The sequence below is a fragment of the Dreissena polymorpha genome, chromosome 1 (genome assembly GCF_020536995.1).
Source record: "Dreissena polymorpha isolate Duluth1 chromosome 1, UMN_Dpol_1.0, whole genome shotgun sequence".
In the NCBI taxonomy this organism is placed as follows: Eukaryota; Metazoa; Mollusca; class Bivalvia; order Myida; family Dreissenidae; genus Dreissena; species Dreissena polymorpha.
The window spans coordinates 57196366-57220847 of NC_068355.1; the positions used below are offsets into that span (position 1 = coordinate 57196366).

Sequence of the window (24482 nt, forward strand, 5' to 3'; positions counted from 1 at the left end):
GAAGAAGAGGGGGTATATTGCTTTGCTCATGTCGGTCTGTCGGTCGGTCGGTCCGTCCACCAGGTGGTTGTCAGACGATAACTCAAGAACGCTTAGGCCAAGGATCATGAAACTTCATAGGTACATTGATCATGACTCGCAGATGACCCCTATTGATTTTGAGGTCACTAGGTCAAAGGTCAAGGTCACGGTGACCAGAAATAGTAAAATGGTTTTTGAACGATAACTCAAGAACGCATATGCCTAGGATCATGACACTTCATAGGTACATTGATCGTGACCCGCAGATGACCCCTATTGATTTTCAGGTCACTAGGTCAAAGGTCAAGGTCACAGTGACAAAAATCGTATTCACACAATGGCTGCCACTACAACGGACAGCCCATATGGGGGGCATGCATGTTTTACAAACAGCCCTTGTTTCAATTTGAAACACTGAAAACACTGAATATGTCTTAATAAAAACACATTTTGTCTTGTGGCACTTCAATGAGTATAATAATGATGAGTTAAATATACATAACTTTATGTTATTCACATGTATTCTAGTAATGACATTACTAAAGAGTGGTAATATCATTATAATGAATAAATGCACAATTTATTGTTCAATGCGGTTTGCATTATTTCCCAAACACACAGTAGATAGATACATATTTATTTATATATTTTTATTTTAATAATAATCAATAAAGTATTGCCTCTAGAAAAGTAACATGTGAATTGATGTAACATATGCATTGTTATTGTATGTGCCTAAATATTTTTTTTTGTTAAAATGCCCCTTTTAATTTGTATTCTAATTAATATCGTTTTGGGTTACACAGTTGGTTATTGGTCAGTTGATTACTATTCAATCACTTACTGTCTCCCATGTGGTTGTATTTCAGACTATGCGTACAAGTAACTCCATTACCTCAGGCTGCCGGAGGGAAGTCAACCAACTTCAAGAATCTGTCTTTCAGAACGGAAAATACTCTTTCACAAATGAAACAATGTCAGGCGTATCAGGAGAACATAATGATGTCTCTTAAGGTTTCATACAAAGAACATGAGAGGCTTATTGTGGATGTTTTGCGTGTGAATATAATATCGTATTTACGCGAATGTGAAACCAGCACAGTTAATACAACACATGAACATATGCAATACCCTATCAGTGAAATGCGTGAGGTAATCAAAAATTTATTAGCAGATTTTGAGAAAAGCACTATTAAGGAGAAGAAAGAAGAGCTAAACCTGAAACAAGCTCCTCTCAAGGTTGTGAGAAACAGCTGCATTAGACTTCACTATGAATTGTTCCATCTCCATGTAGCCATTCCGAAAGTACTGGGTAAGCCTGAACTCTCTTTTATTGCCAGTAAAAAATGTCTGGAAAATATACAACAATCTGATATATTTTTAAAAGAGAACTTTCCAATCCATGTTTTCACTGTGAGTGGGAAGTCTGTGCACAATGTGAAAATGCCAAGTGATTCATACAAATGCTGGATCACAGCAGTATGTGCTCTCCCAAATGGACAGGTCCTGGTTGCAGACTACGATAATACCAAAGTCAAGCTTCTGGACCAGCAGTACCGTGTGGTGGGCCACTTGGATTTCAGGGATGGGTCAGGGGACATGTGTCTTATCACACCCACTGAGGTTGCAGTGGCTATGTATGGTAAGGTCCAGTTTATCACAGTAAGCCAGAGCCAACTCGCCAAAGGCAGGAAGCTTAAGTTACAACATTATTGTACAGCTATTGCCCACAACCAGGGTGACCTATATATCTGCTCTGGTACTGCTCTGTACAAGTTCACATTGAGTGGCGAACTGGTCTGCAGACTTTATGAAGATTCATCAGCTGATTTCACAGGTAAGAATCATGGTGGATTCATTCTAATAACATGTGTGATATGTACAGAGATTTTCTAGCCATTTTAAGAAAAAGAGTCTCGTCAAATTGATATTTTTAAAATCGATAAAATGGCACATTTGGGAATTTTGTTATTGACTAAATGGACCGATTTTTTCTTAACAACTAATATTCGGTCTTTTAGAAACTAAGGGCAAACAAGAGTTGTCTCGCATTCAGGTAGGTATCGGGTAACAAGTAAACGAACCAAAAGAAAACAATTTATCATATGCTTCTCAGATCTCTGAAATCGTAATATTTACTGTTCATTTCAATTTACGTATACAGTTATTTCTTTATTGATTGATATACTTATATACTAGTTTGTGTACATTAGTATTTTAATGCTGTATTGCCATATAACTTTGCAACCAAAAGCTCTTCATCAGTAAAAGTTAAGCACCACTGATAATTAAGCTTTCTGCTTTTAAAACTGTGCCTGTTGCATTATTCAATTGATTCCCAACATTTATTACGTTCCTGTCAAGTATTTCATTGATTCATTCACCTCAGTAATGTGGGTTTATTTTAAATATTGATTGATATTCTTCTGTCACTGTCACACTTGACTATCAGTTTCTGAAAGAAAAATTGTTTTAACAGTAATTTCATACCAGTTAACTTAGTACATTATTTTCTTGATTTTACGATAAATACATTATGATGTTTTTTAACTGATTTTTTGGTTTAAATATCTTCTTGATAATACTGTGTGAGAGTGTTGTGATTGGTCATAGTTCAGTGTTGTTTTGTTTATTTTGAATGTCCACTGACAAAATTAATTGACCGGGTTCTTCTTCGAATACAGCACTCCTTCTAGCACTCTCTTGCACTACGGTGTATTACATTCACCTCTGTCGTGGGCTCACGGACTACTTTCTACCACACGTGACTTTTAGTCACATGATCATAGTCGCATATTCAAAATGGCCGCACCCATTGGCTTTGCTTTATCTGATAGTATTTGAAGTTTACAACTGGGCGCGTGCTATTAAATTTTATTTCATGCACATTTTTTAACTAAATGAACATATTGCAATATTAACAATGAGTCAAAGCTGTATATCTGTATTAGAAAATAATATAAAATTATACAGAAGCATCAATAATTATTTGCTGCTTTGACAAGATTTTGAGTGTATGAGAAATGTTGAATATAAATATTGACCAAAGTAAACAGTCTGTTAATGTTTTACCAATGCAATGCCAGTTTGGTACACATAGACCCTGAAGATGTTTACTCAAACTAATTCTATGGTAAAATACACATCTTAAAATAAATTGCAGGCCAACATCAGTACAGTTGTTTTGTTATTTTTGTTTTAACAATATACATTTCATTGTCGCATGCTTTTCCTGACAGGGGACAACTGGAAGCATTTATCATACACTTACAACTTCATTCAGGAATAATGTTTAAAAATACAAAATTATATAAGAGAACTATGACAATCTGTCAAAAAAGTACAGAATCAAAACTGCACAGAATCAAATTAACCTTGACATGATCTTTTAAATAAAAAATAAATTGCAATACATGTAATACTCATGCCTTTTCCCCGGCTCTTTAAGCACTTTAGTGCCTGAATCTTTAGTTTATTACTTTATCTCACCAATTTGTGTTGCTGTAAATCTTCAATATCATGAAAGACATTAAAGATTCATCATGTTTTTAAAGGCTGATTAGTTTAAATATATATTTGTTCAATTATTGCACTTTCTTAAGTACAATAACATTTGGTTAAGTGCCTAACATTAAATACATTCAAAGGAGTAACCCAGTGCCCTGTAAATCACACATATTTTCCCCTGTGCAAATTTCAGGAGAAAGACCTGCATTGCTGAAACAGCAGTGGATGTCCTTGTTTTGTTCAATGTCAATATCATTATTCAGGATATTCAGAAGGTTCAGCAATGCATCAAAGTACACACATTTAAACAAACATGATTACATATAACAAGATTTTTTAGGTATTCTTTGCAAGTGTAGAGGATGAGTTTAATAATAGAAAGCAATACCAGAAAAAGGGACGGTGGGGTGTAAATTCGAATGTCCTTAATTAATACTTTTTATGCTCCCGGATCGAATGATCGGGGGAATATTGTTTTTGGCCTGTCTTTCTGTCTGTCATTCTGTCCCAAAACTTTAACCTTACAGTAAAGTTTTGCAATAACTTTTGAAAGATTGAACATAGCAACTTGATATTTGGCATGTATGTGTATCTCATGGAGCTGCACATTTTGAGTGGTGAAAGGTCAAGGTCATCCTTCAAGGTCAAAGGTAAAAAAAATTAAACTTTTATAAAGTAAAGTTTTGCAATAACTTTTGAAATATTGAACATAGCAACTTGATATTTGGCATGCACGTGTATCTCATGGAGCTGCAAATTTTGAGTGGTAAAAGGTCAAGGTCAAAGGTCAAAAATTTTAAACTTTACATAGTAAAGTTTTGCAATAACTTTTGACATATTGAACATAGCAACTTGGTATTTTGCATGCATGTGTATCTCATGGAGCTGCACATTTTGAGTGGTGAAAGGTCAAGGTCATCCTTCAAGGTTTAATGTCAAAAATTTAAAACTTTAATATAGTAAAGTTTTGCAATAACTTTTGAAATATTGAACAAAGCAACTTGATATTTGGCATGCATGTGTATCTCATGGAGCTGCACATTTTGAGAAGTGAAAGGTCAAGGTCATCCTTTAATGTCAAAGGTAAAAAATTTCAAACTTTAAGATAGTTAAGTTTTGCAATAACTTTTGAAATATTGAAAATAGCAACTTCATATTTGGCATGCATGCGTATCTCATGGAGCTGAACATTTTGAGTGGTGAAAGGTGAAGGTGAAGGTCATCCTTCAAGGTCAAATGTCAAATATATGGCGTCTGTCCGTCCGAAAACTTTAACATCGGTCATAACTTTTTTAATATTGAAGATAGCATTGATATTTTGCATGCATGTGTATCTCATGAAGCTGCACATTTTGAGTAGTGGAAGTTCAAGGTCAAGGTCATCCTTCAAGGTAAAAAAAACAAAAAAAATTCAAAGGGGCATTCTCATGAAGCTGCACATTTTGAGTGGTGAAAGTTCAAGGTCAAGGTCATCCTTCAAGGTCAAGGTCAACCTTCAAGGTCAAACAAAAATTCAAAGCTGCGTTATCATGAAGCTGCACATTTTGAGTGGTGGAAGTTCAAGGCCAAGGTCATCCTTCAAGGTCAAGGTCATCCTTCAAGGTCATTTTTTTTAATTCTAAGCAGCGTTATCATGAAGCTGCACATTTTGAGTGGTGGAAGTTCAAGGTCAAGGTCATCCTTCGAGGTCAAAGGTAAAAAAATATATTTCAAAGCAGTGTTCTCATGAAGCTGCACTTTTTGAGTGGTGGAAGTCTCAAGGTCAAGGTCATCCTTCAAGGTCAAAGGTAAAAATTAATTTTTTTTAATTCAAAGCGGTGCACTAGGGGGCATTGTGTTTCTGATGAACACATCTCTTGTTTCTTTCATACACTTGCATACTTTTCCATAAATAATAAATGATTAAAATAAAAAGGAAAACACAACTTGACTTTTAATGTTTAATCCCTCATGTTCAGCTTTATTTATTTTTCAACAAACAGTACCATACCAATAGCATATTTTTGAGTCTCTTTTCAATCAAAACAACAATAAATATACATGCACATGCAAGCACTTCAAGATAAAAATATTCTAGCATTAAAATTTGATCTATATGAATGCTATTCATAATCATGAATTCTATTATTATGAATGGGTACATTATATTGCACTGATAAATGTAAACATTGATTGGAGTAAAGTTTATTCATTAAACAATAACTGCTATGTTAGCGTTTCCGATCGCCAAAATCGCCAAAGGCGATTGAATCTTTCAGCTGGCGATTAAAGTTTAAAATGTGAATGAAAATGACGATTGCAAAAAACCCTGATATTTCTCTATAAGTATATAATATTCCCTACTTTCTCGTTAAAGAGAACTCGGTACCGATTTCCACATGTAATCGCCATAAAAGCTCCAGGTGGTAATAGATAGTCCACTGGTAAGAGATGATGCCCGTATCGTATATTCAAGCCACATAACACGGTCATGTATGCTGACAGATGCATCATGGGAAATTTTGGGGTAACTTTCCAGTCGCCAAACTGTGATATTTAACGTCTAATCGGTTACGAGAATGTTTATGGAGGCGGAGTTATTTAGTGATTATTATTTTTGATTGATGTCGGTCACAGAGTAAGCGTTTATCGCAGGTTTATTAACAGAACAGAACAGAACATTTTATTTAAGACTTGTACAAGTACATCGTCTTCAATACATATACATATATAATACATACAGGGCTCGACATTAACTTTTAGAGCCACTTGTCCAGTCGGACAAGTAGACCAAAGCTTCACTTGTCCTGACCAGAAAGCAACTTGTCCTGACCATTATATCTTATTTTGCTCAGTTCTTTGCAAAATAATTTAATAATACAAAAAGCTCAAATCATAAAGACTTAAATCATTTAAAATACATGCTAACATAATTTTAGGCAATTTCAATACAAAAAGAACTGACTAGATAAGAGGAAAACTGGATATTAATGATTTTTTAAACATTATTCAAAGCCAAAATAACGGACAAAAACGTGTGTTTTGCCACCATACTACTTTAATTGTCTTAAAGATCAATGTGTACCGGTGTTGTAAAATGCATATTCATGATAAGGGAGAATAATCTTGTTATCTTGGCAAAGTAAAATGTTAAGGGTTGCTTCCCTCGTTAACAGTGCGGCGTAGTATCCCATAGAACTATCGGAATATCTCGTGCTTTGTCGTTTAAATGTAAACAAAATATATATTTAAAAAAAAGGGTGGTTACTCCACAGAAATAACGGATTTAAAGGCATTTGTTCTAAATAATTAAATTATAACGACCACTTGTCCCGTCGGACTAGCAAATTCTTTATTAACTTGTCCGGACTAACACTTTGGTTGTCCCGGACAGTCGGACTACCTTTAATGTCGAGCCCTGGGTAAACAACATGACATAGCAATAAGTGAAAGGGTTATACAAACTTATTAGTTAAACAATACATAATCGAGCATTTATTTATTTATTAATTAACAATGAATCACAGTTGTAGCATTAATACGTAATATAAAACCGATAAATAAAGCAGTACATTAAAGGCGGTTTCGAGCATCATCATCACACCTATTTACCGTACTGTAAACAATCATTAATTATGCGAAATTAAAACCCGTTAATTATTTGATGCGGTAACAAATTAAATCCAATGCATGTATATTTTATCATGTCTATTTGTTCAAACTGATTTACACCGTTTTTCTACAGCCACGTGATAATAACTATTCACTATGCTTTAATACCGGTATGCCATGTAAAACCCATGTTATAAGAAAGAGCGCGAAATTATTGCAATAGTCTGCAATGCCAAGTTCTACGCATGCAAAGCATGCTTTTTTTTAAACAGACGATGTGTAACTAAATATAGCCTAGCCGCTCAGTACATGCAGTATTTAAGACTTACAAATTTACCGGTACTTTTGAATAAATAATATATTGCAACTATGGAAAAATATGTAAATTCAAGAATACATTGCAGAAAATTTATTTTTCAAGAATCAAGAAGCACCAGACTACGGCAAAAATTATTGGGAGAAGGGGGGGGGGGTGGCGAATAGGAGTTACGCAAGACCCATCCAATCAAAGACCAGGTAATATCTGAAAGTTCTAACATTGTATACCGTTTATGCCCGTGCATGAAAATAAATATAATTGAAAAAAACAAACAAAAAACATGAAATTATTTGATGTCAGGTAACAAATAATTTATTTAAATGTGACTTAGTTGATAATTTAATACATTCATTGTTGATACCTATAGATTCATGATAATGATTATGTGGTTCATTGAGAAAATAAGGTTATAATGTGGGTCGTCATCGTTGTGCTGAAATTTGGCTACTAATTTTTATTCCTTAGCGCCAACCTAGAACTGTGATAATTTACTAATTACTATTTTATTGTAATAATTACAACAGAGCTCCAGATAAGGGTCGTATTTTCGTGATTACGAATTATTTTCAAGTCCGTTACGTATTTATTTTAAAATCTTGTCGTACCATTAAGAATTACAAAATCAAGTTACGAATATTATTTTTACATTGGTTCGTATCGATTTTTATTGAGTTCTTTTTCGCGTATTGAAGATCTTTGCGGTGCTTCTATAGAATGGTTATTGGGTTTGTTTAACAAAGCGCATTTTTCCAATAAAAGCGGCGTATACAGTCTATCTGTCAAAAAACAATGGCAGCGCCCAGAGAGCGTCCTAAAAAACTGCAAAGCGTACAAAAACATGCTTTTAACATATTGTACGCAACATGAGCTGAAGTTAAATGTTTAGAAAGACATTATAGAAAAGATCTTATACGATGTTGTATGTTCAGTTGCCGACACAGTCGGAAAAGCTAAACAAAAACGCGACACGACGGGTCCAAACTTAAACACAAAAAAAACATTGAACGAGTGGAAGGGACAAGTCCCGTGGCTAATCGTTGAAAAGATTGAAGGGGAGACCCGTTTTAATTGTGAAATATGTAAATATTCATCTAAAGCATGCAATCTAAGCACAGTTTGGGCATATGAAGGTATTTGAAAAATAAAATTGTATAATACTGAAAAGACACTGTTGAACTTGTATAAATAAAGTTGCTAGTATGTTTATTTTGATTATTTTGCATGAAAATAACCATTATTATTTATTTTTAGGTCATTTAGAAAAAATAAGAATTATTTTCCAAAACTTAGTAGTAACGTTAAGAATAAAATTTTAGAGTTAAGAATTCTTTTGATAATCTGGTAGTAATTTAAGAATTTTACAAAACCTTATCTGGAGCTCTGTACAGTTAACTTATTAAGATAATAAATGTTTATGGTATTTTTGTTTAAAAAATATATAAAATCAAATCAAATCAAATTTTATTTTAAGTCGGTACATGTGTAACAAAGAAACATTAGCTATGAAAAGCTATTAACCGACATAATTTATATTGTGAATAATTTGTATATGGGGCCTATTGTACCACAAGCTGTTTCAGAATATGCTTGGAATTATAAAACTTTAAACAAATTTCATGATACATGTACATTACATTAAGAATGGTTCTAAATGTAATCTTAGTCATGTATCAAAATTAAAGATAGCACATATATCCTAGTAAACCTGTTAAAAGGAAAGTGTAAGAAAATTTGACCTCTTTCCAAATGGGTTGACTGGAAAGTATTCTTTCTTGAAAAGCAAGGGCAGGAATTAAGAATTCAGCAACGTTAAGCATTTCATTTATCATAATTTATTATATCTGTAAGTGGCAATAAGACCTAGAACTGCAGTTTATACATTCATAGTTTTAAGCATTGTGACAAAGAAACAATCATCTACTATTCTACATGTACATGTAGGTTACCACGTATAGCGCGCTCCCGTGTATAGCGCGCAGGCTGTTTTTTTAATGCAAAAATGGAGAAAAAATATTTAAAGACAATAAAACCACCAAATCGGACCGAAAATGGCCGCCATTTTTCTATTGCACAATCCAATAATCCGGGGCATTGGAAAGCTTAATTAAGCATTCAAAATAGGAAGCGTCATTATGATTAGGAGCATGGGTTGCATAGCGCTATACTTTTTTTACAATTTTGTAATTTTCTAGCAATAGATTAACAGTCCACGTGCATTTCGTGAAAACTTGAGAAAATAAGAATTAGTGTTCATCGTGTGATTTTTCCTCGGGGAAAGCATGGGCATTACCGGTTAATTTGAATGTGGCATTGGACACAGGGATACAATTGTTGAGATACACCACTGTTCAACGTTCAATATTTATACACCCACAATGTAATTGCATATCTTCACGTTCTCATGCATATCTTCACGATCTCAAGTGTCAATTAGTTTCTCAAATGTTAATACCAAAACTTCTTCTACCGCATTCATATCTACCAGTAGCGACTTCTTGTTGTTTCGACAATGGCCCCTCAGTCTGTACGATTATAGGGTGGTAGTTTTCTGGAAAAAAACATGGCGGCCATTTTGATTATTTACGATTACCCGTATACAACATATTTTTTACCAATTTAGCAGCCAGGATAGCGTTGTATCAATGTATAGCGCGCACCAGCTTTTTAATTTGAACTTTGGAGGTAAAACACTGCGCGCTATACGTGGAAACCTACGGTAGTCAATTTACTCAGAACTTTATATAAATGTCCAATAGTATGATCGCACGATGGTGGCAGTTCCAAATTAGCAGGTTACAGGTAACCATAAATAGTGATCAAGAAATTAACTACATGTTTATTAATTGTACACATGTAAACAGCATAATCCTAGACACTGGCCCTGATAGCAAGGGGTAAAAGATTCGAGTTCCGGATTGGCTGTACAATTGTCCCATCCTGCAACATTTGGTGCCCAATGTGGGACCATGGCACAATCCATTCTCAACATAGCCTGTAACTTGTTCATGGTTTGAATGGATCCGGTTTACAATGATCCCCGTGACTTGAATTCTCAAAAAAATTCCAGCTTGGCAGAAGAGAATGTTAGTGCACGAACTTAGTGATTGTTACTATAAACAGAAGATGTTTTTTGGCATATCATTAGCTCAATCAGAAAAGCAAGGGGTTCCTGGTTAAAATCCCGGACTGGCTGCACAATTTTCTCATCCTGTGTCATCAAAACATAAAATACCATAGTATATTTAAAATGCCCAGTATGTATTATGCTTGAGCATTAATTATGTGTATAATTTTTACCACAGGAGTTTGAAATTCTATACATGAAGCTAATCTTGTGGCAAAATAATAAAAATAGACCCCTATATAGTACGTCTATATACTATATTAGTATATAGGGGTCTAGTTTTTATTATTTAGCCATTATATTATTAGCTTCATGGAGAGAATTTCAAACTCCTGTGATTTTTTACTGAAAAGCATTAAAAGCAAAATATTGAACAAGCACAGAAGTAACATTTCTAAAGAAATTAATAGTGCTTGGTTAGTATTAAAGGGGCCTTTTCACAGATTTTGGCATGTTTTGAAGTTTGTCAATTAAAGCTTTATATTGATAAATGTAAACATATTGGATCTAAAAAGCTCCAGTAAAAAATATAGAATAATATAAAAAGGGAAAAAAAAGTAGCCTGCAGCAGGGCTCGAACCAGTGACCCCGGAGTCCTGGAGTAAAAAATAAAATGGTGTAAACTTTTGCACATTTTATTTTGTTCCTCTCTTATTCACAGTTTAAGTTCAAATGAAAATTTCTATGGAATGTGTTGTCTGTATTATTTTAAGGACAAACAGCAATAACATGTTTTGGATATATAATAAACAGAGAGAGCTATATAAAAGTGAAGATAATAATAACCCTTGGAACAAATACATAGAACCAATGGAGCACATTTTATCAACAGAGCCTGAGGTGTGATAAATTTACTTGCATTCCCTGCAGAACAAACCCTGCAGTATGAAAACATTATGTACAGTTGATAGAACATCATATTTCGGCTAAATAATAACTCATTTTTGAAAAATACATTAAGATGTATTTCTGATTTACAAAACTGATCAAATAATTAAGAAATAAATTCCATTTGCTTTTTCATTACATTTTGAAAGTCAAAACTTTGGTTTCTTCTGTAGAAATTCAATTAAATGAACTGATCCAAACTGACGTAACTTGGTCAAAAGGTACCGGGAAAATGGTTAAAATGTTGATATAAAAATAGTTATAGAGTTTAATATATGGAAAAAATGTTTTGTTTTAAGTTAATGTAGAATAATAAGCATGCTAATTTGCTAAGAAATATAATCAAAACTTTCTTGTGACTTTGACGGACATACGGACATCCGAACCCAATCTAATTTTCTTCAGAAGCTGTGTTGAAAACTTTTTTCTAAATAAAGAATATATATGGGTGGGTGGAGAATGGGATTATCGATGCAAGTACCTGTGGTTCATTCCTCATGTTCATTATAAAGAAACGTGAAGTAGTACTTCTTGGACATTTTCAGGATGTTGATTTTTATCTATAAAAATATATCAGGATCTACATTTTAATAAATACGCACATTAATTAAACCTACCCAAATCGTTTTAACACACCGAAAGTAATTGATGGTGACACCCCTGAAAAAACTCTAATTATTTTCAATTTCATATTACATAATATGGGCATGATATCAACAATGGTGTTCTGAAGATTAACTTTTCTAATTGAAATTGTTTCTGCTCCGTTTTTAATTAATTTGATTTTAAAATATGCTACATTTGTCTCGTTGTTGTTAATGTCCGTCATTTCGGAAATGCAATATGAAAATCATTTGTTAAATACTCACCGATTGGCTAATAGCGTGTGGTATTGGCTGCAATAGCCAATGAAAATCGCTGACGCTTTACAAGTCGACTTGGCACAACGAAACAACCCGTATTATAAACACATTTTGAACAACACTTTCGGCAATCTCCGCAAATTCTAGTTTTGGATAAAATACCAGGTCGGCGGGTGAAATATAAATTAAAAAAAACGAAAGTGACTTTTATTTTTATTTCTATTTGTCGAAAAATAGGGTCGGGCGCTCCCGTAAAACAAATAATTAAAAAAAATGCTAGAAGCACATAGTAGTATATATATATATATATATATATATATATATATATATATATGTATATATGAGGTAGAGCAATAACCAAGACCAGCCTAGCCAAATAAGCAACACAAAGCAAAAGATAAAGCAAAATGATAAGCACCTAATAGTAATAAATAATAACTGAGACATTTGCGCTAATCTAAACCGTAAGCTTACAAATTAATGAAGACAATTAAAGACATAAAATAAGCATGGCAAAGTGGTTATTAAGCACATGGTAGTATACAAATATATGACAGAGCAATAACCAAGACCAGCCTAGCCAAATAAGCAGAACAAAACAAAACAAAAACATTGATCATTATCTTCATACAATGATACACTATTAATTATCAAAAATAAATATTATCTATCTATCCAAATTGCAAACTTACGATATGTTCCCATAATTAGCTATTTCATTTGATTACACATTTAACATAAACATACACAAAACTTTCAATGTGTTTGTAGATTAACACTTGCTTTTCATCACCATTTTGGCCTTTGTTTACATTTTAGCGGAGTGATGTCATCTGCGTAAATGGGCATGAAAGTTGTTCTCATAATTGTTATTAAATATCTCAATAAATTAACAATATATGCAGTTTTTAAAGGTAATTACTTAAAATATTATGCTTGGTGTCCTAAATATTTCCATGAAAGAGCGTAAAATTACATTGATGTGTTTCTGGAATTGAGCCCGCTATAGAGATGTTGTATGTTGAGGCACAAACAACAACTCTGCTAGGAGAATGTCTTTCTAGATCAAATGTTTTGTGCCTCCCAAAAAGAGTTAATTTATTAAGTAAGTGCCTTATTCGTCTGCTTGCTTTAAGATTCTGATTTAATTTCCAGTCGGTTAATATTAATGCTTTTTACTGATAATGATTTAATCACGTGAAATTAAATTGCTTGGATTATGAATATTTTTGATGAGTGTCTCCTTAATTTTTGTTCTTCATATATATAGTAAAACCATCAATAGAGATACAATTAAAATTAGGAATAATTGTGGTAAAAGTGGAAAATTCTAAAAATGAGCAATATCTCTGTATCTCATAATTTTTAGAAATGTCTGCAAAATTATGTAATTAGATATATGCTCATTTATAATGAACCAAGACAGTTTCCAACAGTTTTTTTTACAGATACCTGAAGTGTTTTATTTTGACATCAAAGAAATACATTTATAAATTCATATGGGCACAGTAACAATAAAAACTATTTTCATATTATTCTTCAAGTCTTTGTTGGTTCATTATATAAACACATGGCCAATTGTTTAGTTTTAATCAATTGGGAAATAAATATGGACTGTTGTGATAAATATATCAATCTATACTTATATGGCCTGTGATATATGTGATTTAAAAGTATATGTTACTGTCACATGTGACTGTACATAGCACTCAAAGAACAACAATACAATGAAAAGATACAACTCATTAAAAATTAACAAATGTTTTATTTATCAATACAGTTCTTGCAATGAAGAGGTTTTTTTTCATTTTGTTGAATCACAATTCAAATAATTTGTTTATTTATTTTATGTCATTGAAACTCATCAACAGGTCAACTTTTTTTACGCCCTTCTCAATCTTAACAGTTTTCAGTTTTTCAGAACATAACTCGTAGGCACCAAATTCAATCGATGTCAAAAACAAAGAATTAAAAAAAAAACGAAAGTTGGCAAGCCAGTATAAAACATGATTTTATCGTGTGAGGCATTAACATATTTGATGGTTATTTCTGATTTTTGCCTCCATTGTTCAAAGGCTAGCGGGGCGTATATCATGGTCCTGTGTCCGTCGTGCGTCCATCCGTGCGCTAACTTTTCCTTTAAGCATCTTATTCTCCTAAACAACTGGTCCAATTCTGATGAAATTTCTCAGGAATGTTCCTGAGGTAAACTTTTTTCAAATTTGTTCAAATTATGCCCCTGGGGTAAAATTTGACCCTGCCCCGGGGGTCACAAAATAAAAAAAAAATCTTATATAAGGCCTATTTTGTAAAAACTTTCAAAATCTTCTCGTCCATAACTATTGGGCATAGGGCTATCAAATTAAGTATGTAAAGACATCTAATAGTCCTCTATCAAATTTGTTCAAATTATGCCCCTGGGGACAAATTTGACCCTTCCCCAGGGGTCACGACATTGAACATTTGCTTATATAGGGTCTATTTTGTGAAAACTTTACAAATCTTCTCGTCCATAACCATTGGGCCTATAGGGCTACCAAATTCGGTATGTAGTAGCATCTTAAAGTACTCTACCAAGTTTGTTCAAATTATGCCCCTGGGTTCAAGTTTGACCCTGCTCTGAGGGTCACAAAATTGAACATATGCTTATATAAGGCCTATTGTGTTTTTTTTTAAATCTTCTTGTCCATAACCGTATGGCATAGGGCTACCAAATTTGGCATGTAGTGACATTTAATAGTTCTCTTCTTAGTTTGTTCAATATGCCCCTGGGTCAAATTTAAAACTGCCCGGGGGTCACAAAATTGAATATATGCTTATAAATGGCTTGTCCATAACCATTGGGCCTAGGGCTACCAAATTAGGTATGTAGTGACATCTTATAGTCCTCTACTAAGTGTGTTTATATTATGCCCCTGGGGTCAAATTTGACCCTGCCGTGGGGGTCACAAAATTGAACATACGCTTATATGGAGCCTAATTTTGTGAAAACTTTAAAAATCTTCTTGTCCATAAACATCGGGCCTAGGGCTATCAAATTTGGTATGTAGTGACATCTTATAGTTGTCTACCAAGTTTGTTCAAATTTTATCCCTTGGGTCAAATTTGACCCTGCCTCGGGGTCACAAAGTTGAACACATGCTTACAGTACAGCCAAAGCGGAACAAACGTATTTCGCGATCCGCGGCGGCAAGGCGAAACGAGTCGATGCCGCGTCAGTCGTTGAAGCCGCGTCAGTATGCGGCGGCAAGTCGCATTTTGCCGCGAAACTTCGCATCTGTCCGCCGAGGCATGCCGCGGTCCGCGACATGATGCCGAGTCGATGCGATCATGAAATATTATTTTTTTTAATTATTAGTTACATGTAGTTAACAAATTTTGAAAGAACAATTATAATAATAATTAAAATCATAATAAATTTATTGTGCGCGGATTGTATTAGCATATACATGTAAGCATAGCTAATGTGTCTGGCCAATTATTAAGTTTGTTGCCCGCCCGTAGCGTATGTATTTCACACATAAACAAGGTCACGTAATTATGTTTTCGCACATACAAGTGGTCAAGGCTCCAGCATATGGTGGATTTATAAATTAATTGCATGTTGATTCCGCTATTATATTTTAGCTGAGAAAATTAGCAGTTTGAAGCCACATCAATAATCAAGACGGTGACGACGTATTTGTAGTTTTGTTAATTATCAGCTTATTATAACTATTGTTTGAATATGCGTATATAAACACGTTTAATTTTGTTCATATTATACAGTTAATATCGCTACTAATTACCCGATAATCCCGTATATTCCAGTTTTAAAGCAAATGCTGGTAAATATTTACGATACACAAACATTCTCGATATTTCCTTAAGTATCAAATACATTTTGGCATTTGTTACTATTTATAGAGATGATGAAATAACGTCTAATCGAGGCGTTTTTTTTCTCCACTGAACACGCGATTTACACCTGACGTGATGTTCATGTATTTATACAACACAAAATACACCCAAACTTTCCAAACAACGTTCTACATGTCTGCATAATTTTCGCGCGTTTTTTATGAAACAAAGGATATTTTAGCACTGTTTATTTGACGCTAGAATTTGCCAAAGGACGCGTTAGCATTAAAATTTGGAAGTGTGTTTCGGATTACAAATTTAATAATGATAATCGAACGAAACATAAACAGTTGCGCGTAATTAATTCTACGCTACACATACATGTATGTACATGTAGGTGGATATCTTTTCACTCGATCCGCCGCGTACGTATGCGGCGGATTTACTCCGCCAAAGTACGCGTGGTTAATGCAGACTCGGCGTCGTTGCGCGGATCGATGCCGAGTGCCACGGCGATACGCCGCGTGAACACACGATTCGGCCGCCGCGGACTAATAATCTGGCCATGGCGTAGCCGCGGATTATGTTTGTGCCGCTTAGGCTGTACTGTATATAAGGTCTATTTTGTGAAAACTTAAAAAATCTTCTTGTCCATAACCATCCGGTCTAGGGCTGTCAAATTTGATATGTAGTGACATCTAATAGTCCTCTTCCAAATCTGTTCAAATTTTATCCATGGGATCAAATTTGATCCTGCCCCGGGGGTCACAAAATTGAACATATGCTTATATAATGCCTATTTTGTGAAAACTAAAAAAAAAATATTGTCCATAACAATTATGCCTAGGGCTACACAATTTGGTATGTAGTGACATTGTATAGTCCTTTATTTAGTTTGTTAAAATTATGCCCCAGGGGTCAAATTTGACCCTGCCCTTGGGGCCACAAAATCGATTATAATGCTTATATAGTGCCTATTTAGTGAACACTTACAAAATCTTCCTGTCCTTTAACCATAAGGCTGTGGCACTTCTACCCTTATTTGAATATATTAGTGTTCAAAGGTTCGTTTAAGTCGCGTTGTGTAATTTTTTGTTTTTACTAAAATGTTCCAGGTTCGTTTAACTACTCATCAGTTTGCGAAAGAATGCAACAAGTCTTTTTATAGCATATATAGTCTTTTATTCTTGTTTAAAATGTTTGTATATGTTGTATTGTAAATGTATATTATTCTTATTTGTATTGTAAATGTATGTAATTCTTATAAAGAAATTGAACAAGATCAAAACAAGAAAGAAACAAGATACTCCAACACAAATATAATCCGTCAAGAAAGTAAATGTCCCTCTCTCCTGCACTTACCGTAAAGCCGTAAAATTATAATGTTTACTGTGCGAGTTGCTATCAATAATGGCTCGATTTAAAATACCCCTCTTTTATACTAATGCTTATGTAAATGCTTATACAAACGGTCATGTTCCAGAAAACGTGATCTCAGCAAGTAAACAAAACTTTCCATCACCCTGTCTAATTGGAGTATTTTATTCTAACTCCAGTAAACAAGCAGTTCGTGACCGTTTTAACATCGGTCTGACTGCCAAATAACCAAGGCTTAAGAGCATCCCTACATTTATGATAGTTCGAATTGAGTTCAGTCAGCTTACTAGGACAAAAGTGTTACAAGGCATGATAGGGCTACCAAATTCGGTATGTAGTGACATCTAATAGTTCTCTACCAAGTTTGTTCAAATTATGCCCCTTGGGTCAATTTTTACCATGCCCGGGGGGTCACAATACTGACCATACACTAATGGGGCCTTTTTTGCGAAAACTTTAAAAATCTTCTTGTCCATAACCATTGGGCCTAGGGCTACCAAATTTGGTATGTTACATATATAATAGACATCTAATAAACTTCTACCACATTTGTTCAAATAATGCCTCTGGGTCAACTTTAACCCTGCCCCGGGGATTCACAAAATTGAATAAATGCGTATAAAGCGCCTATTTTGTAAAATCTTTAAAAAAATCTTCTTGTCAAAAACCATTTGGACTATTGCTACCAAATTTGGTATGCAGTTACATCATTCTTATAGTCCTCTTATACCAAGTTTGTTCAAATTATGCCCTTTGGGTCAAATTTGACCCGCGGGTCACAAAATTGAACATTATATATGCTCATATCTTGCTTATTTTGTGAAAAGTTTTAAAATATTCTTGTCCTTAACTATAGGACCTAGGGCTACCACATTTTGTATGTAGTGAGATATAGTAGTCCTCTACAACGTTTGCTCAAATTATGCCCCTGAGGTTAAATTTGACCCAGACCAGGGTGTCACAAAAGTGTACATGTGCTTAACTAGGGCCTATATTTAAGTATTTGCACATGCCAAGAATATTTGTTTCAGCCTTTTCTTCAGCAGTGGAGTGATACAGGGCTATCATGGCCCTCTTGTTTGTTATTTGTGGAGATTTCATGCTCGTCAGGAGATGCCTGCCCACCGACACTTTCAGAGCTGCCATCACCGACACTGGTGTCATCAGCATGTGACCTGGCATAAATGGAATACATAACTCTTATATGTATACACTGCAACTCCGTTACATCGCGATCCGTTATATCGCGCTGTCCATTATATTGCGAGTCTGCTATGGCTCCCAAAAATCCGACAAGAATGATCACAAAAACACATTTTTTTTAAAATTCGTTGACAAGCTATAATCTGACAATATGCAAACTGCGATAACAACCGGTTCTGGCTAGTAATTGATCACCCGTTTTACGCGGCTTATACTTGACACGCAGTGAAGCGTGAAAACAGACCTTAAGTGACAGTGTTGCTTTAACACGGATTGAGTTGTTTGCAGCACTTGAGTTATTAGTGTCTCATTCTCGATAATAATGTCAGTTTGTTGTTTTTGCTATTATATTTTAGCTGAGACATTTAGCAGTTTGAAGCCACATCAATAATAAACACTAAATTGTCGTTTTGTTAATAATCAGCTTATTATAACTATTGTTTGGCTATGCGTATATACAGTCGCTTCATTTTGTTTATATTATACAGTTGATATCGCTCATCATTACCCGATAATCCCGTATATTTCAGTTTTAAAGCAAACTCCGGTAAATATTTACGATAAAAGTGCTCAGTACACACACACATTTGCAATTATTCTTAATATCAAATACATTTTGGCATTTGTTACTATTTAAAGATGTGATGAAATAACGTCCAATCGGGGCGTTTTTTTCCCACTGAACACGCGTAAATCGCCTGACGTGATGTTCATTTTTTTATACAACACAAAATACATTCTCACTTTCCATGCGACGTTCTACATGTCTGCATAATTTTCACGCGCTTTTTATGGAGACAAAGGATATTTTAGCACTGTTTATTTGACGCTAGAATTTGTTAATGTCGCATTAGCATTAAAATTCGGAAACGTGTTTCGGATTACAAATTTAGTAAAGCTCATTTGAGAATCAAACGAAACATTAACATTGTGCGTAATTAATGCAACGATAATTTGTTTAAGCGCATTACGTGCCATATCGCTAATTAAAACGTGAAAATAATAACTAGGAAAGTAGCGTAAATCTAGGTTTCTACACTGCACAAATGTAGGTGTATATCTTTAATACACTACACAAATGTAGGTGTATATTACGCTGAGCGTACCTGAAAATACAAATTAATAATGGCATTACAATTTCCATGGTAATCAAAACTTTAATTACGATATTATTTTATACAAATAAATTTTTTGTTGTTGTTTTACAAAAGTACATGTAAAATTGGTTTGCAATTATTACGATACAAAGATAAAGCAGCGCCGTACATAACATGAAAACACTGATGAAATTTGACATTAACTGCACATCAACTGCTTAAAAACTAAGTCAGACATGTCTTGATTTATATCGCGCTCCGGATATATCGCGATCGCTATCTTTGGACCCCGTCAATCGCGATATAATGGATCTGTAGTGTATATTTATTTATTTATTTATATATTGTATTGTTTAATAATCTTGTTGTGGCATTGTAGATATGGTGCCTGCCTAGCCGTTGGGAGGCCACAGGTTTGATCTCTTCTTGGGGAGGGTTCTCTTGATATTTACAAAAACACTATGTACTGGTTCTTCCCAGGAAACAGACTTGAGAGTATCTCAATAAGCCTAAGGCTTTGGATGCAGTCTAGCTAAAATAAATAAGTTTATTATTATACATACATTAATCTTAATGTTTATTTGAATGGTTTTCAATAAAGTTAATATTAATTTCCTAGTCCTACCACATAAAGTATGTTATGTTTTGTTCTCACAAAAACCATTCATGTCCATATTAAAAAAGTGTTTGTTAATCTTAAGAATCTTTATACTAGAGGCATGTTACTGTTGAGTTAAAATTATATCTACATAAATATATACATTAATGCCAAACCTTATAAACAATAAATAGCCATTTTTGGAGACGATATATATTGATATTATTACCCATGAAATCATTCAATCTGATCCCTGGAATTACTCTAACTCGTTGGACTTGAAGAGTCATTATGACTGATAAGCACTTTCAAACACCTATAAAAAAGTAATAGCAAGATATGAATGCATGTTTCTTTTATATAAATACAACAACAAACAAATATACTGATTAAATGCAAATAACAATACAATTTATATTCAAAGGAGGTACTTCATACTCAAATTCAAATAACCAAGTGCCTAAGTGATAAACTAGAAATAGGTTTGATGTTTTGAAATGTTATTGAATAATAGTGCTACATATTTGTATGAATATGCATGATTTGAGTGTCATATAACATACATTTTTTAACTGTTGTTGTTTTTTGCACTATTTTCTAATGAAAAGTTTTAGTAAAAATACGTGGTCTATAATTAATTAATTTTGATTGCATATATTATTATGCCCCCCTTTGAAGAAGAGGGGGGTATATTGTTTTGCACATGTTGGTCGGTCTGTCCGTCAGATGGTTTCTGGATGATAACTCAAGAACGCTTAGGCCTAGGATCATGAAACTTTATAGGTACATTGATCATGACTGGCAGAGGACCCCTATTGATTTTCATGTCACTAGGTCAAAGGTCAAGGTCACAGTGACTTGAAATAGTAAAATGGTTTCTGGATGATAACTCAAGAATGCTTAGGCCTAGGATCATGAAACTTCATGGAAACATTGATCTTGACTGGCAGATGACCCTTTTGATTTTCAGGTCACTAGGTCAAAGTTCAAGGTCACAGTGACTCGAAACAGTAAAATAGTAAGGATGATAACTCAAGAATGCTTATGCCTAGGATCATGAAACTTCACAGGTACAGTGATAATGACTGGCAGATAATATCTATTGATTTTCAGCTCACTAGGTCAAAGGTCAAGGTCACAGTGACTTGAAATAGTAAAATGGTTTCCGGACGATAACTCAAGAACACTTACGCCTAGGATCATTACACTTCATAGGTACATTGATAATGACTTGCAGATGACCCCTATTAATTTTCAGGTCACTAGGTCAAAGGTCAAGGTCACAGTGACTCAGTAAAATGGTTTCCTGATGATAACTCAAGAATAATTAACCTAGGATCATGAAACTTCATAGGTATATTGATCATGACTGGCAGATGACCCCTATTAATTTTCAGGTCACTAGGTCAAAGGTCAAGGTCACAGTGACAAAAAACGTATTCACACAATGGCTGCCACTACAAATGACAGCCCATATGGGGCGCATGCATTTTTTTCCAAACAGCCCTTGTTTATATTATATTCACATACTGTGAAAAACATGAGATGCATAAATAATTTAAAACGGGTTGAAAGGCTAAAACGGCAATTCATCACCTTTATTAGAGATTTACATGTCTACTTTCTAAATTGAAATGATCTTTTGCCCGTGGTATTTTGTTGGTACCTTGTTCCTGTTCATAGCGTTTGGACCATTTCTATCCACCAATGATTAGAGCATACCCTGGTGTATCTGCAACATCAATATATGTAAAAGGGTTTAAATAAATACTGAAAAAATTAAATAAAATTTATTAACAGCCAGCACACCTTAAATTTGCCATAGCAATAAATGAAAAATGCTAGTTTGTGTGTAACATGGCCACAAATTTAATATGTTACAGTGGGGCAGGGTGTTGGTGTTGTATCTACTGTAAGTAAACCAAGCAATATAGATTGAAAAAATAGTTCAATGTTGTATTAATAAGAACACGTTTTTCATTATAAATGGCATTTAATTTTATTATAATACAATTTTGGGCATTCATGGAATAGAAGAAATGATTGTTGGTATTTACATTGGTCTGTTCTGGTAACATAAATATGCAATGACAGTCTGCTCAAATTAATCATTCAAGTTTGAGATTAGCAAAGCATGGTGTAAAATGTCAACACATTAGGCCATATTAAATTATTTTTTTTTACCGATTAATACTAAATAAAATGTTAATAATAATAATGCTTGCCATCTACATGGTGTAATACTCCTACAAATACGATATTTATGTACATCGACATATAAGATATTGATACACTAATGATACCTACCCGTTTGGCGTCGCATCTTGCCTGCTTATAGCTCTAAACCATGTGGTTTTCGTGGCATGATTTCTAGGCATTTTGTGCAGCGTTACATGCTTGCCATATATGCCAAATTGTCCCACATCAGGCCTTTATCTTGCAAGTTTGGAAAAAAGTCATATAATTTAAAGTTATATACTTTGTAAGGTTATTATAAAATACAATTCATATATAATAAGCATAAGACACTTCTTTCTTTAAAAAAAAAAAGACATCAATGGAAATTGGGATTTTTTTTTTTTCAATATTGGTTTGGAATCGGGTACCTTTTAGGGCAATTTTTACATAGCAAAAACCCCCTGATATAATATAAAGTAATTGTTTAATAATGTATATGTGCCATTTTATTGCTACAGTAGACAAAATAATACATGTTTTCAGAATTATTGATTTATAAACATGAGTAATGAAGTATTTTGACTGTCACTACATGGCATGTCTATAAATAGAAACTGTGTTCCTGGGAAAGAGACACTTTCTGACCTTGTCTTAATTTTGTGGTTGTTTAATGATTGTACATGAACACTATGTTTACCTGTTGATTGAACTGTGCAATTGTTTCAGTATGTGTAATTGTTTTCATCTGTGTAATTGTTTTACTTCAATTCATATCTTACTCAACAGTCGCATTTCAACATGTCAAACGTTAACTAAATAGCTCTGCTACTGAAGTTTATTGTCACGCTTAACTATTGAATCATTGAAATGTATGCATATATTTTAGATGTGTAAAGGCCTCTTTATAGCAACATATGCGTAATACAATATCACTGCAGTATGTTAAGATTATTTAATATTTACAGTAATTCAATATCTTGATGTTACTCTGTTTGGCAGTATACAAGTGTGCTGTGAGTCCCACAGGAGACAGGCTGTACATCACCAGCAGGTACCAGGACAAGCTTCTCACCCTGGCCAGGGATGGCACACGCCTGGCTACATACACAGACCCAGCACTAGAGTACCCACGTGGTCTACATGTGACCCCTGCAGGCCAGGTGCTAGTCTGTGGATGGCAGTCCCACACTGTACTACAGGTGGGCTGGGAGGGGAAGAGTAAGCTGGCTACTCTTGCTACTGAGGAGGATGGAGTGATGTGGCCATGGTCAGTCTGCTACAGCAGCACAACATCATCCATCATTGTGGGACTGTGGGAGGACAACAACATCCTGGTGATCAGAGTGGAATAGTGTGTACATGTATGTATTAGTTGTTGTAATTAGTGGTTAGTATTTCAATGACAATGTGTTATTTATCATACGAACATAGTAGTGTGTGATGTTACAATACAACATTTAGTGTGTAGTTAAAGATACAAATAATTTATGTACACATATTGTTATATGCTTATACACTGTAAGGGTTTTGGGTTGAACATCACATCTAAAACATATTATGTTATGTATTCATAATATTTGTGTCATTATTGTCCTAAAATTTAGTTAATGTAAACTATGCATGAAAAAACAAAGCATTTCGACTGAAAATTTAATATCTGTACATAGATGCACATGTACATAGCAACTGAGGCTATTTTTAGACTTTTATTTCTATAAACACCATGCCATGTAAGAAATGTATATTGATGAATAGTTTTTTTTAAATATGAAATAGTTTAAGTAATCTTTGGAGGAATATATTTTGATGTTTTGTGTAATGTTTACAGAATATTAACACAGGATGTGAGATTTATTAATTTTAATTGTTTTATGCT

At 34.0% G+C, this 24482-nt stretch overlaps 1 protein-coding gene across 1 annotated transcript in view; it reads left to right on the plus strand.

Moving 5' to 3' along the window:
* Positions 1–23961, plus strand: part of LOC127881603 (uncharacterized) — a 638632-nt gene extending 614671 nt beyond the window's left edge. Inside the window, exon 4 of the mRNA XM_052429625.1 lies at positions 23806–23961. Coding sequence (XP_052285585.1) covers positions 23806–23958 — 153 coding nt within the window. The 3' untranslated portion in view covers positions 23959–23961. The remainder of the gene's footprint in view (positions 1–23805) is intronic.
* The last annotated feature ends 521 nt before the right edge of the window (positions 23962–24482 follow it).